General features: G+C 42.1%; 2 protein-coding genes across 6 annotated transcripts in view; both read right to left on the bottom strand.

Annotated features, from left to right (window-relative positions):
* Positions 1-9,264, bottom strand: part of grb14 (growth factor receptor-bound protein 14) — a 43,098-nt gene extending 33,834 nt beyond the window's left edge. The window contains exons 1-2 of one of the 3 annotated variants that reach the window (XM_050048720.1): positions 9,144-9,264; positions 2,067-2,281 (exon numbers count right to left, since the gene is read on the bottom strand). In XM_050048720.1, the coding sequence (XP_049904677.1) occupies positions 2,067-2,254 (188 nt within the window). In that variant the 5' untranslated portion in view covers positions 2,255-2,281; positions 9,144-9,264. Of the gene's footprint in view, positions 1-2,066; positions 2,282-2,425; positions 2,681-2,705; positions 2,803-9,143 lie in introns of those variants that run through there. The other 2 variants (XM_050048721.1, XM_050048722.1) reach the window with 2 other exon arrangements.
* A 133-nt stretch (positions 9,265-9,397) lies between these two features.
* Positions 9,398-15,665, bottom strand: part of cobll1b (cordon-bleu WH2 repeat protein-like 1b) — a 31,770-nt gene continuing 25,502 nt past the window's right edge. For all 3 annotated transcript variants that reach the window (XM_050048711.1, XM_050048712.1, XM_050048713.1), the window contains 5 exons: positions 13,024-13,246; positions 12,843-12,931; positions 11,267-12,708; positions 10,013-10,162; positions 9,398-9,909 (listed from right to left, as the gene is read on the bottom strand). In XM_050048711.1, coding sequence (XP_049904668.1) covers positions 10,049-10,162; positions 11,267-12,708; positions 12,843-12,931; positions 13,024-13,246 — 1,868 coding nt within the window. In that variant the 3' untranslated portion in view covers positions 9,398-9,909; positions 10,013-10,048. The remainder of the gene's footprint in view (positions 9,910-10,012; positions 10,163-11,266; positions 12,709-12,842; positions 12,932-13,023; positions 13,247-15,665) is intronic.

Genomic DNA, 15,665 nt, shown 5'->3' with positions numbered 1-15,665 from the left:
TTCTGTATGAGTCTTCAAACATGTAAAAGTATGTCACACTAAACATTTGGCTAACGGAAATGGTGCACACATCTACAGTATTCTCTTTGATGTAATGGTACAGCCATAAAACACGTTTCCATAGTGTCTGAGGTTTGAATACCACTCACATAAAGGGGCAATTCACCCCAAAATCAAACACATTTTTCCTCTTACATGTAGTGCTGTTTCATTCTACGTTGTTTTGGTGTCAGTTGTTGAGTGTTGTAGAGATGTCTGCCTTCTCTCACATATAATGGAACAAGATGGCACTCAGCTTGTGGCGCTCAAAATGCCAAATAATGCTAAATTCAATTGCAATGCCTCTTTCAGAAATCATGACCCAGCTACTCAAAATAATCCACAGAACTTGTTGTGAGCGGTTTCATGTACAAACTATTTTCTTTCTACTGAACTACACCCACCAACCGTATCACTGTGCAAGGAATCATGCGAGTACTGTTAGCTCACCTAGCACCACCAAGCTAACTAACGCTGCTGCTCAGCCACAGACAACGCTGTTAATGTTAAATCGCGTGCTGTCACAAGCACAAGCCTCTTGACCATAAGTAGTAGCACACTTCTTTCTGCACAGTTGGCGGAAATATTTCAGTAGAAAGAAAACAGTTTGTACATGAAACTACTCACAAGTTAAAATGTATTTCATTGGCGCTTTGAGCACGACAAGCCGAGTGTCATCTAGTTCCATTATATTTGAGAGAAGGCAGACATCTCTATAGCCGATATCTCCAACACTCCGCAACTCACACCAAAACAATCTAGACTGATAAACAGCACTACAGGTCAGAGGATTTTGGGTTGAAATCTCCCTTTAAAGTATCAAACTGCTTTCCAGAAGCTTTAGTGAAATGTTGGCTCAAGCAGTTGCAGAATTTACAGTTTGTGAAATATTGCATGAAACTTATGGAGAAACTGTAGTGGAAAAATCACGCTTTTAAAAGGATGAATACAAACAATAGATCACTTGTCTCCCTATTTCGCCTGTCAAGAGTCAGTCCAGACTGTGACATCGTAACGATGCATTAGACTTTATGCCAGACTGATTTCGCAACCTGTAGCTTAGAGAGATGTTTCAACATATTGCTGGTTCTTGTGTTGCATGCGTCCCACGTAGACAAATTGGGGAGTGTAAATGAAGCAGGTGATAAACAAACTGACAGAAACATAAGGCTGCGTCTGCATGGACTCCTCCTGCTCTCAACTACCAGACGGCACACCCCACTCACCATCAGACTTCTGATAAGATTATGCACATGTGAGCTGACCCTGATTTTACCACTATCATACAGTAGCTGACAGAAACATTAAAGGGCTTTAAGTGCTGGCTTGAGGAGAGCAATCTATATTACAATCAAAAAATAGCAGCATCAGGATTTTTTTTGCCATGATTTCGAATATTATAATCATGTGTCACCCTAACCCCGATGTGATGCATCTTCCAATGTTAGGCAGTAAAGAGTAGTCAGTACTCCTCAAATGCATTTAACATGTCCGCACAGTGAACTAACATTTCAATCCGTCATAACCTGTGTAAACATATCATCCACAACACCACATTCAACTGTCATCATGATAAGGTAAGAGTTAGAATCAGCACACTTGCAGATGAGAGGGCCTCGGTTCCTGAACAAGGTGCCGTTCTCTGACTGACGCTTTCTTTACTGCTCTGTAAACACAGCAGTTACTGAGTTACTAATTATCTCCCACAAACTAACAGGTGCTTGATTTGATTCCAGGTCTTTAACTGCACTGTTGAAATAATACATTACACTCCATTGACAGCTGCGTTTGGCTCGAGCCAATTGTGTTTACAGGTACAAAGTCTACGCTACAGCTTTCAAATAGACCTCTGTGTCTCACTCCTGCTAATACAAAGAGTGCACTATTCTTCTGCAGGGCAGCTCACAGTGTTAAGTGTAGAGTAGAAAACACTTCTTTCAGTTTTGGTGTAACTGAATTTATTTTAATTGAATCCCATAAACAGCCTGGTGTCATTCATGGCAAGTGCAAAGAAAATTGAGTCATACCTGCTCCCCTTGCAGAGCGTAGTCCTGATCTTCTGGGCATTTGGTGCTGGTAAAGGAGCTCGCAAAGGGATGAGGGCTGGGCTGGGAAAGCCACTCACATTACCCTTGCCACTCTGAAAAATCTCTGCTTTCTCTCCGAGGCTTCCAGAAGTGTGTATTCCGTCCAGTGTGTTATTCATATCACTCATGTGGGCCGGCTAGATCCAAGGCATCATCTGGAGCAGAGAGAAGAGACGAGCTGTTGGACTGGAGTGTGTGCAGAGCACAGTTAGAGCAAGCTGGCTGGCGGGGCTCCTCTGCTCACAGCTCAGCAGAGCACTCACACACACACACACACATACACACACACACTCACACACACAAAAGTCTCTCTGGCTCATCTGCTGCCCACGAGGCTGGCCCAGTGGGGCAAAACGATCCCTCCTACCCAAACATGATCCACCACAATAAAGATATTTTTAACACAATGACTCCCAAAACAGCCATCCTTGCTCTGACACAGTAGCGCACTAATAAACGCCTAATTTGCTCAGCCTCTAGTCTGCTCTTGCTTTAATTTCCCTGCTTTTGTTTTGGTTTTTTGATATAGTTCCCTCTGCAACCTGGAAGGCAGGAAATGTGCACACAAAGCACACTTACACAAAGGGGGTGTCTTTAGCTCAGTAATGAGTCCGTGAGGGACGCCAGTACTATAAAACAAACTGTTCTTTTGTCATGGACTTCGCACAGATTGCAAATTGCACTTTAAACTTAGTGCACAGCAGAAGGCATAGGGTTGTGCGGAGTCGCCAGCCCAGCGGATTGGCTGTGTTGTGGGCTGTGTCATTCAGTGACAGGCTCCATGTGGGGGATGGTTGGGGTGATAACATCATTCTGAAAGGTAATGTGTAACAGAGTCTGACCAGGGGAGGACAGGCTACTGGAGATACAGACAAACAGGCAGCATAGGGTTAAAGCAATACCTTATTACATTAACAGAGGACAAGGCTAACTTGATTACTTTGGCAAATATGACAAGCTGGTGTGGTGGTCAAACCCCTGTTGTTTCAACCTTCAAAGCAAAGAAATACAGAGTAAGGAAACAGTACGACGTTGAACCTCAGAGGGATAAAAGAGCACAAATTTCATCTTTCTGATTGTGTATCTTTAGCGTGGTTTAACTTAACTGTGAAAGGAAGAAGTTTGTAACTGTGAAATCATTTGCAAAGAGATGGAAATCGGTGTAATCTGCATGACCTCTGCCTTTCTGTCCCCATTAATCCACTCTCCCTGACACATACCCACCAGCATCTGTCACAATCACACAGCCCTACATGGCTTGGGTTACCTTTAAACATAAGCACTATTATGTGCACTTTAAAAGCATACCATGAGCACGAGAGAACCAGCTGATCGCTGGACTGCTCTGCGCAACGACGTGCAAGAGCTTCACTAGCTTATGAGGTAAAACCCTCAGTGTCAGTACTAGTGTCTCGAGCAGCGGGTGATGGGGGCAGACAAATGGTTCAGCTGAGGTCCAGCGGTGGACTGATACAAGGACAAGAAACCCCAGGCAGCATGAGAGGGCCAGAAATAACTCATAGCCTGGAACACATTCTTCTGGTATCAGTCAATGCAAATGCTAATTACATTGGTGTAGGATGAATGCCAGATCTATTTTAGGGACTTAATAGAGTGTTTCACATAACTGTAAGACATGTTTTTAAAAAAAAAAAAAAAATTATAGAGTAATTATAGTTGCAATAGTTTTGTACGGCAAACTAGTAAATTAATTCCCTCATATTGATGACTGATGATTGATTGTCCTTATCCACTTAACGTCATCATTTACAATATCATGTACGAGCGACACGGGGCACTACCATGCAGGGAAAAACAAAACAAAAAACAAAACAATAAATAAATCCTGTCAGGTATTGGCTGATATAAATGGACCCCTAAGATATTGTTTTATTTTGAGTATTTTATACTGTAATGTATTTTGGTTTTAGTTTTACACATTGGGTTTTAAATCACTTTACTTTTTTTTTTTTTTAGATATTTTTTGGGGGCATTTTGGCCTTTAATTGACAGGACAGACAAGTGTGAGAGGGGGAGAGAGAGGGGGAGTGACATGCAGGAAATGGCCACAGGCTGGAGTCGAGCCCGGGCCCCTGCGGCAACAGCCTTGTACATGGGGCGCCTGCTCTATCCACTAAGTCACCGACGCCCCAGATCACTTTACTTTTGATACAAAACTAATACCATCATCAGTAAATTATTAATCCTTTTTTTTATTTATTTTATCTATTTTGACTTAAAATGACGCACACACTATCTTTTAACATCATTTATATAATTCCACTCTGTCGAAACTGTTCTATATTAAATGACAGGAGCAGTTTTGGCCTCCCTTGTACTTTTGCTAAGTGCCAAAAATGACATCATGGACACACACTAATTGGTCTAATGAGGCACTGGTTACTGCCAATGACCCTTATCAGCTCTGCTTTCAGTGCCACAGTACCAAGAGTGCCTCTACTCAGTTTGCNGTCACAGTCCATCGTCTACATACACAACCTAATCCGTCCTTACATTTGCAACATTACCAGTCGTAGTCATGCTCTCACATCCTAGCAGATAGTGTGTGTTGCGCTGCGTTTCTTTGCAAATGGAAGTTTTTTGTACAATGTCGGAGACGCTGAGCACTTGAGTAAGGCAACTGTATGCAGGGCGGTCAGAAAGGTGTGCTGGTTTTATGGCATCTGCCTTCTTTCTTCTGCCGCTATACTGTGCGCCATCGCCTGCCTCATCTCCGGCATCTTGGTGGAGTCAACCAGCGCAACCTCAAGCCACTGAGCCAGATAACTCACATGGCAGAGTTCCCGGCCGTCTCACCGGTTTCGACTGGATGTGCGCTGGTAAACACAAGATAAGTGATGAACAAGACTTTCATTCTCCAAGACCTCTTCACCTCACACGCCTTGGATGTACTTTTTCTGACGGAAACCTGGATAAGTGTGGGTGAGTTAGCTGCCTTCACAGAGCTTCTGCCTCCAGATTGTACATTTTTTAATTCACCGAGGACCACTGGTCGTGGTGGAAGAATAGCAACTGTTTTTAACAACAGTTTATACTGCAAGCTCTTGCCTCCAATGTCTTTCTCTTCTTTTGAACTGAGCTTGTTTGAACTGGGCCGGTCGGACCAAGTACTTTGTGCAGTGCTATACCGGCCACCTAAATATAACAGTCATCTTACTAAAGACTTCCGATTTTTTGGCTTGTATCATGACAAACTATGACAGAATTTTATGTGTTGGTGATTGTAACGTGCATGTCTGTTGTCCTTCTAAGCCGCTGGCTAAAGAATTTTTAGATCTGATTGATGATTTTTTTTTAAGATATTTTTTTGGGGGGCATTTTAGCCTTTAATCAACAGGACNAATCACTTTACTTTTTTTTTTTTTTAGATATTTTTTGGGGGCATTTTGGCCTTTAATTGACAGGACAGACAAGTGTGAGAGGGGGAGAGAGAGGGGGAGTGACATGCAGGAAATGGCCACAGGCTGGAGTCGAGCCCGGGCCCCTGCGGCAACAGCCTTGTACATGGGGCGCCTGCTCTATCCACTAAGTCACCGACGCCCCAGATCACTTTACTTTTGATACAAAACTAATACCATCATCAGTAAATTATTAATCCTTTTTTTTATTTATTTTATCTATTTTGACTTAAAATGACGCACACACTATCTTTTAACATCATTTATATAATTCCACTCTGTCGAAACTGTTCTATATTAAATGACAGGAGCAGTTTTGGCCTCCCTTGTACTTTTGCTAAGTGCCAAAAATGACATCATGGACACACACTAATTGGTCTAATGAGGCACTGGTTACTGCCAATGACCCTTATCAGCTCTGCTTTCAGTGCCACAGTACCAAGAGTGCCTCTACTCAGTTTGCTTGCCTGCCAGAGTGCTGATTGCCAGGTTTGTATGGTGTTTGTAGTAAAAAATAAAAGTACTTCAGCTTCAGTTCTGAAATATAGCTCCGCTAAAAACCCCCAGAAAAGTCAGGCAGCACCTTGTTTTTGCTCTACTTCTGTCCAGGAGTCACCTGCAGGATGGCCTTAGCTAAAGTGAGGACTTTAGCTAAGGCCATCCTGCAGGTCAATCCTCAGCAGAGCATGAACAAGGAGATCGTGGAAAGTGGATATTCCACCTTGCTCTCCAGTTGGCAGTGACAGCCAACAACCTGCGGCTGCTGGGTGTGTCCCTTTCACAGCTGCAACAACACACAAGACCTCTGTATCAGCTAAGAGCTTAGATCCGGTGAAGACGAACAACCTCGCCGGCCACAGGTTTTGTTATGGCACATGTTGCATAACTGCCCTCCAGCACAAGGACAATGAAATCTCCTGGGTGCTCCACTGGTACTACAGAGGACTGTGTGAGCATCCACCTCCCTCAGAAACCAGCTTGTTCAGCATTTTAAAGAAGACTACTAGAACAGCACTTTCTGTATGTGTGGCTCCCCTCTGCTTGGCTTGATGAACCTCACTGTAGAAGAAGGTGGAACTGCTGACAGGGACTCAAGCTACACTATTCTTGTACGGTCCTGGTAAATCTGGCAGCTGGCACCATACCTGCAAGCATGTTTCACTCTGGACAGTTCCTCCTTACTAGGAGGTACTGTCGGAGGCACGGATGGTGATAGGTTGGCGCTGCTGTTAAGAGAGCGAAAGGTTGTGTGCTCCATGGGTCCACCAACTGATCTGAGTGGCGTAACTCAGACAAATCCACGTTAAAAAACATCATGAGTTTAAGTCAAGCCACAGCTGTCCAGTTCAGCTCGATGCACTCTGTCCATCTAATGAAATGGAAAGGTTACTACATTTGCGCACTCTCTCAGTTGGCTTATGTGGAACACAATATAGCAGCTGTTGGAAACTACGGAGAGGGTGCGTTAACACTTGTGCTGCAGCAGCTTCTTTACAGACAAAATCGGTGCTAGCCTACTGATATGGTGAGACAGCAGTCACCTCTCACCACTTGCAATAATAATTCTGGGTAAGCCTCATTGTTGCAACTTGCTGCTGTTTCTCACTTCAATTCATTGTATTATTTCTGGCATGTTATAAAAAGTTGTGGGGAAGCAAGGATAACTGTTTTCCAGTGAGTTTTTCTTAGGTAAGCTACTGTGATCCCGCACCAGTGTGATTTTTGCTACTTTTTTTTGTACTACTGTTTTGGGAACAGTAATAGTTTTGATGAAGGCACCTTGGTGACATGACATCTAATTTGTAAATAACATAATTCCAGAGGTGGAACAAAGTCATTGTTTTGCAAGTCACAAGTAAGTCTCAAGTCTTTGCACTCAAGTCCCAAGTCAAGACGGGCAGGTCTTCAGTCATGTCAAAAGTCAAGACTGAGAAGTCTCAAGTCTTTAGTGCTAAACTTTGAGCTTCTATTTGTAAATGAGTCACGATGTGCTTTTAAACAAATGTGATGCCATTTTAGGTTAATAATGTATTCAATTTACTATAACCGTGAGTGCTTTTAAAATTTAAATCTTTATTTGTTAAAACAGAAGTTATTTAGCTATTAGACTAATATTAGCTGAGCATAAGCTTGCAAATTATATTAATATTAATCTTGATTTATGCAACTTCAAATGTCAGAGTTGGATGTTGTTGCGTATCTGTCTGTACTTTTGATCAACACATGCATACCGAAGTTCTTTGTTGACCACCAAGTAGTTGTTGTTTTTTTTACACGAACAAAATTATCTTCAGTATCATATTTTCCAACTGGTGCTCAGTAACATAATGGATGTCCTTTATGGTTCTCTCCTGCAACTTCATTGGATGCTGTCGATTTGGTTCAAACAAAATGAAGCTGGAAAATTCAGTGTCAACTTGCTGGGAATGAAAAGTGTAAAGATGATAATAGATTCAGGAAATTAAGGGATTCACGGTACACTTTTTAGAATGACATACATTTTAATCTTTGGGCTTGGGGGAGGATTGCAAGTATTTTCAAGTCAAAAGGCTCAAGTTCAAGTGAAGTCATGAGTCACTGGTGTTTGAGTCCAAGTAGAGTTTCAAGTGTTTTTGGATTTGCGACTCCAAATTCCAGTCCACACCTCTGAATAACTCTTTACAATGACATACTGTCTGAAGTCAAAGTGTCCTCTTGTCACTGAATTGCTGAAGGAACACAAAATATGCTGTTGAAAGATTATTTTGAATTTAATGGGGGGTTCAGTTAAGGTTTAAGAAACACCTTCATTCATGTTGTGCAACAAAGAGTAGACTAATAAGGAACCATTTTACAACTAGTGCATGAGGCAAACTAATGTTAAGTTACATCATAAAAAAAGTTAACTCTAAGTTATATTTACATGTATTAGTCTGTATTTTACAAGACATGAAAAGTATAATGTATTTTTTCCACATCTTTTTGTTCATATCCGTTTAAATGAAGTTGAACGTTGCAAAACAAAACTCTAAATGCACCTGGATAACAAACATCAGCTGGCGTCACACTGTATAAACACTGACGGAGGCTGATACAACACTTCGGTGAAGCTGTTAAAGTGAAATATGATGCAAGCATGGACATTTCATTGGACAGATTTTTAAAGACAAATTATTTGATAACAGCCTTTAAATGTGGGTGAGGTCTGCATGTTCGTGCCTTTGATTTAGAAACATGGGAGAAAGCACGACCTTCATGTGAGCTATTATCTAACGTTAACTATCATCGCTCCGGTGTGTGCGCGCAGTCTTGCAGTTGAGACACGCCGCAGTCAGGGGAGCTTATGTCGACACAACACCTGTGTCCAACTGTGTCAGAAACACTGACGACCTTTGGGCTAACATTTTGCAAGAATTGGTCAAAGTTAGCGTTTGGTTTTCAATTCAAAAAAAATAACCTGCCATTAAATTAAATAAACACGCAGGTAAAAGTTCAGCAGCAGCACGACGCACAGTCCTTCCTGCTCCCTCTGCACCAGCTGGAACCGACACCCATTTCAAAATGTGCGCTTCCAAACATTCATTTATATATATATTTATATTTCCACAGCTGTTTTTACCTTGTGCCTCCTCAAGTGCAGTCTCCAATCCAAGCCTTGAAGCCTGGTCTTCATACCGCTGCTCCTGTGGGGAATGAAACTGTTCACACGTGTAGCACAGGTGCTCTACTGTAACGTGCCCCCTACGTCACGTCACACTCTGTGGTCACGTTTTACCTGTTGTGAATAACAGGCGGTATTCAACGGGATCTCAGTTCAGCAGGTCATGGAGAGAAAATAACTGCATCATTTGTGCACACACACCAAACAGAGGCAAGTGAAATGATAAAAGCTTTATTCATAACAACACTGCTTGACAAGAACATTGTGTGCTGTGCACATCAGTGTATTTCTGCAGCTTAATCAAAAACTCTGTAATACTTAAATATAGATTTGACATATAATCTAAAGAGCATTTAAGTACCATAGGTCAGACCTGGTCCGTCCTACACATCCAGTATTACTTAGATAATACACGTTCTAATAATTTATAGAATTGTTCTCATTTCACGTTCTTGTTCACTCACAACAGTGACACACCAAATGCAAGATAGTCATCACACAAAATAAAAGAGAAGCATTAAAATGTGCATGTCAGCGCCAGGGGTATTACTTAATGACATGTGAGAAAATAAACCAAAATACAGCAATTATTAATTATCAAAATACATTATTTTATGTACACTGTTGGAGACTACCAAAAGAGGTAAAACAAAAGACAGTTCCTGCGTCTGTGTCATGGGATAAAGGGTTGTGGAGAAGTCAAAGTAGACAGGATAAGCTCCTCCTGGAAGAGAAAAAAAAAAAAAACCAACACAATGGTTCATTCATGTGTTGTGGAAACATTTTTGGGATATCAAATTGCAATGTGTGTGTTGGATTTTGCTTACAGTAGATGATATATCGTCAAAGGAATGAAGGCACTGCTATGGACTGCTCTCTCCTTGCATTTCAACAATTCCACTAAAAGATGGTGTTTCGGGCTTTACTTCCTGCAGAGTGTCGTGCTTGTCACCATCCAGCTCTGTATGTTTACTGTCCTGTGATGTTAAAAAAGAAACACAATGTATACGATAACTGAAGACGAAAAGAAAGGACACAATAGCTACTTTAAGAGCTTACAAAACAGAGTTTGACAAAAGCAAATATGGTTTTTCTGCACTTCAAAACGTGCTATCAGACACGTATGCGATGTAATACAAAAAGCCCTAGTGCCCATGATGCCCCTAGTATAAGGAGAAATACCTCTTTAGTGCAGGAATGTATGTTGGTCTGTTATTAATTATTGATGTCCGTTGATGTCCACAATCTTTACTGCACAATGCATACCACACATGATAGACTATTATAGATCAGATTAAAGAGTAAGATATGATGTCTCCTAAAGTCAAAACCGCAGTTTTCTCTGACCATCCTTAAAGCTCAGAAAACGATGAGGTTATGCCTTCATCACTTAGTCTTCTCTGTGTGGAATACCCTGCAGAAATAATTAAATGAATTGAAGTGTCGTCTTTCAGCGTCAGTGGATTTAGCCCCTCATTTCCTCTTTGTCTCAACTGCCACCCTTCACTCTGTTTCTCTTTTATTATTTTCCGAAACAGCAGACCCTCTTGATCCTTCATTTCGAATTAACTAACCGTGCTAAAAATTCAAACCGGTGAAAAAAAACAAAAAACGTTCCTAATACTGAGGCTTTAAAGGGCTTAGGAATACGGCGAGTAGTTTCTATTAAACCCTGGGCTGATTCAAGTCAATAGAACACAGTATTCTGCTACTTAGAGGATTTTATAATGTCTATGAGAGTCAATAACTCATCGCTGGTCACAGTGTAAATAGCTGATACAGCACCAAAAAGTAGCACCGCAGCAGTTACAAAAGTGGTTTTAGTTTCAAACAAACTGAAGCAGTAGTGGGATAAGTCACCCTCTTGTCCACCTCTGTGTAACTCTTTTAAGGGAAAACCAAAAAACTGCTTTGCTCAGCAGTGCAAAGTGCTCCTCTACCCGAGCATTAATACATCAGTGTATGAGTTAAGTATATATATAAAAGCTATTACCAGCGGCGGTGGTCTCGAGAGTATAAAGTGCTGCTTTGATCTTTATTTAGATATTCATATGCAAGTATACAATGCAGTCAGAACTCACCTTGAGCTCAGAAAATCCTCCCGACTCTGTGACTGATGAGGGGCTTGTGATTGGGGAGACGGGTGGTGAAACAGGAGATTGAGGCGACTTTGGCCACTGGGATAAGGAGTGGCTCCTTTTCACAGCAGAGGACACTGCCTGGGCGAAGCGGGATGGGGTTGTAGGAGAAAAGGGCCTAGGGGCGGCAAAGCTCCTTAATTTCTCCAAGCTTAACCGTCCGCTTGGCTCTTTAGATGGCAAACTACTTTGCCTTGTCATTTGCTGGAAGGCTACATTCTTGTCATCCCCCTTAGGGCTGAGCTCGACGTTAGCGGCCCCTGTTGTCTCCTCTTGACACTGCACAGGAGGTGGAAGAGGAGGGGGTGGTAACTTTGCTCTCTCTGCACTTCCTTGAGCCTCCCTCTGGCCAGAGCCAGGACTGGTGGCGAGACTCTTTTCTGCTGCTGAGGTTACATAATACCCAGGTGTTTTTTTGTGCTGTGCCAAGCGGAAAGAACCCGGCTTAGGTTTAGTTGCGGGTGGAATTTTCATCTCCTTGACCTGTGCTGGTGAACCTGCTTGGGACGCCCCATTAGCTGAGGATGAAATCTTGTCATCTGCGTTAGGTAAACTTGTTGGTGATGAGGGAGGAATGGATACAGGTATACTTCCATTAACAGTGTCTTGGGTAGTAGTAGTAGTAGTAGTGCTAGTCAGTATGTCTTCCCTGGGTGTAGTTGAGTGCAGCTCACTTTTTTCCTTTGGGACCTCCGTCTGTCCCCTCGGTGCTGTGCTCTCCTCCAACTGAAGAGAACCAATATCAAGTCCCTCTTCTGGAGCTGCAGGAGGCGGCTCCAGTATCAGTGCAACTTCAAAATATCTCAGTTTCTCCAGAGATTTCTGAGGCACGATAGTATACGTTGTCATCCCCACCTTGGGGATGTAGTCCCTTGTCAGCTCGTTGGAAGGCTTGGGCTTTGGCTCAGAGTTTGTGGCATAAATAGTCGACGCCTTTGTTGTGGCAGGAGCACTTGCTGTTGAGTCTTGGCACGATGAGGTCTCCGAGGTGCGGGATAAGGCATGTTTGAGGTCAGGCGCGTCCGGTTCCTCTGTTGCAGTGGCCATATCTTTCTTCCCCGCTGATTCAAAAGTGGGAGCATTAGCTGAGGAGGGGACTGCGTCCGTGTGTTGCTGTGGAGGCACAGGTAGGGGTGTGAAATCTGTTTGCACTTGAGCATCCCCTCCAGTGGGGCGTGATGTGCTCGTAGCTACCGGGCTCTCCAACTTGTCAGTCTGCTCCCGGAGGGTTTCAGTGTTTGCCTCAACAGAGGCCTGTGCTTCTGCATCCTGCATCACAGGCAGAGGGGGGCTGCTGGGTACAGTGCTGCAGTCCACACTTTGAGGTGTAGACTCTTCACAAACCGGGTGTTGGCTTACATTTTCAACTGAACATGGACCACTATCTGTACAGAAAAGAACATTTGTAATGTGAGACGGATGTGCTGACTTTCTTGGAGAAGAAAAAAACACTTGAACTTTGGCACAGTGAGTTCAAGAAAAGATATGAACAACACCACTATCATTCAGGCAAACCCACTAGTATCTGCTGGTTCAGATGAGTCTGTGCCATCAGTTGCCACCACCACACTCAGAGTTGCAGAATCATTCATTGTGCTCTGCAGCTGACTGTAAAAGTCAAGAAAAGGGGAATTAAAAGTATTGCTAATACTAAAGTTAAAACATGGCTGAGGCTGGAGAAGTCATACTAGAGTTCGTACTTGCCATCTGAGGACAGATCACAAGACTGATCTTCCCCATTTCGCTCCGTGGACGTTGTGCTCAGTATCTCAGTATCTGGGGACGGGGAATGCAACGAGACATCAGCAGACATGTTGAGGCTGCTGTCCTCTCCCTGGGTTTCACTAGCAGTTGCAGACATTGCAGAGGCAGCCGTCTCCTCTTGCTCCATAATCTCCTCCAGTGTGTTAGCAGCTGCACCTCCTGCAAAACAACACCATAAAGAAGTCGTGTAAAATCATTCACATTTACCGTACCTGGTGTTGGAAGGAAAATGTTGCTAGGTGATGATCAGTGGAGCATCCAACATCACATTTAGCTTATTTTTTCAAGGGCATGTGTTGGCTGTAATGTATAAACAACTGTTGATGTGACTTCCCCAACATATGCACGAGAAACCGAGCATCCAACGGTTCTTATCTCATAGGTACGCTCATTCACCCTTTGCATTAAAAAAGGTTCTTTTGATGAATGAATTCCACTTAATCTCTCACATCTCACTCCCCCTTGTCTAGTTCTTAATTTAGCACTGAGAGGAAGTGCATCACAGAGCCGCAGAGAGCAAAAGGAATTTCAAGGCTACTTAAACAAAACTGCAGCTTCTCACTGTTCTCAGCCTCTGATCTTTGTATCTACAGAGCAGCACTGGGGCTGTTGGGGAAACAGCAGAGGAAGTGATCTTTCTCTGTGAACTTAAGTGTTTGAAAAATTAGGAGCAACGGGAGGACGGAAATGGTAGTGTATACATGTAGACAGCAGTCGGATAAAGTCTGTGATTACACTTTCTTTTAATGAGGTCTGGGAGATATGCCGCTACTACGGAGACTGCGGGTAACAAAGGAGCAAAGAAAACAAGAAGAAGAAAAACACAGAGGCATAAAAAAAGTAATTTAAAGGGGAGTAGATAAGAGAGAAGCCTGCTGTCTATATGGGGTGTTTGTGTCACATACAGGACACTAGCTTTTGCAATGTCTAATCAGAATACACTTGATGGAGTGTTGTTAAGTAGGCTAATCCTGATTTTCAGACATTTCTGTGGATAGTTTTCAGTATTTTCTGTTGACAGCACGGTCTGTGGATCATCCACAGTAACAGGGACATTGTTTCTGGATTGTAATTCAGTGTTACGAGCCCTTCAAGCAGGGTGTTTACAGGTATCAGACACTTAAATGTAATGCCTTATATCCTCAGGTGGGGTCCTTCTGGCTGCTCCAGAGTCGAGGTTTAAATCTAAAGGAGACCGTGCTGTTACCATCGGGGCCCACTGGCTTTGGAACGACCTGCCTGCGGAGATAAGGCTCAAAGAATCAGTGACTTCTTTTAAATCACTTCCTAAACCCCATTTTTATAGATTTGCTGACGATGTTTTATATATTTAATTTCCTTTTTATTGTGTGGTTTATTGCTTTTGTTGTTTTTGGTCTTTGTCTTTATTTATGTTGACATTCTGTGTCCCGCATCTTGCATTTTTTGTCTTCCTCTTCTAACTTCATCTTAATCTCTTCCCTAGTCTTGTCTGGCTCATGTTCGGGAGGCCTTTTTGGCTTTCTGTTTTTAAATTGCCGCCTGAGTATCCCATTTCTGCTTTGCTTTGCTTGTCAAATCACTTTGTACAACATTGTCTTTAAAGGTGCCATATAAATAAAGTTATAAGTATTAATAATAATGCTTTTTAAGACTTTTTCAAGATAATTTTTACCCAATTCAAGACTGATTTCTGTATAAATCTTTGTTTCTTATTCAACCATTGCAGATAAGTATAAAGGTTAGTATACACTTACATTTTGCCAGCAGGTAAGTGCAAGTATAAAGTTAAAGGAGAGTGTTAAGTTCAATGGTAGGTTTAAAGATATGTAACATCAGAAATGTAGACTCATTTTGACAACAAATTAAAAAATGGATAAATGAAATGAGATTAATTGTTTGTGGCAACTAAGAACTCACAAAATTCCAAGACCATTAACTGAATTTTGAGGCCCAATATTTGTAAAATTGAACTGAAGACATATTAAGACTTCTAAAGACCTGCAGACATGCTGTCTTCAAGCAAACTTCCACTCATCTCCAATGCATCAGTGTAGCGACAGAGACGCCAAAATAGCAAATAAAACTGCAACTTAAACAATGATTAGATGCCATCAAAAGAAAAGTGATAAAATATGCTTTGTAGTCCGTGTGAACTGAGCCTAAAAAGAAAAACATCAAGGCGCACCCCGACTTTATGTGAGGCTGCAAGTCTTCATATTTCTCCCATCTTGGTCACTTCAGTTGTTTAAGCCAAACTAAATTGCCTGCGTTTGTTTATCATACCTTGGTAAATTTTGGGGGGGAACTACAAAAAAATATTCTTTGTTTTTACTTTAAATTGCTTTCTATACAGGACGGGTGGAGCTTCCCTCACAGGACAAAACAGTGAAACAGCGAGGGTCGGATTTTTCTATACACAATCACAGGAAAAGTATGTCAAAGCAAGTTAATTTTACTCAACCAAGGAAAAATACCGGGGAATTCAGAACCTACAGCGATCTGGAATGTGGCAAAAATTACTTCTTAGAATACATTTGTTTATCGTCCTGACTTTTACAGACATTTCACAGGTATCTGAACAAGCAACTTGATTTCT

The sequence above is a fragment of the Epinephelus moara genome, chromosome 7 (genome assembly GCF_006386435.1).
Source record: "Epinephelus moara isolate mb chromosome 7, YSFRI_EMoa_1.0, whole genome shotgun sequence".
In the NCBI taxonomy this organism is placed as follows: domain Eukaryota; kingdom Metazoa; phylum Chordata; class Actinopteri; order Perciformes; family Serranidae; genus Epinephelus; species Epinephelus moara.
Note: the sequence above shows the minus strand (reverse complement) of the source record. Positions and strands in the feature narration are given on the sequence as shown.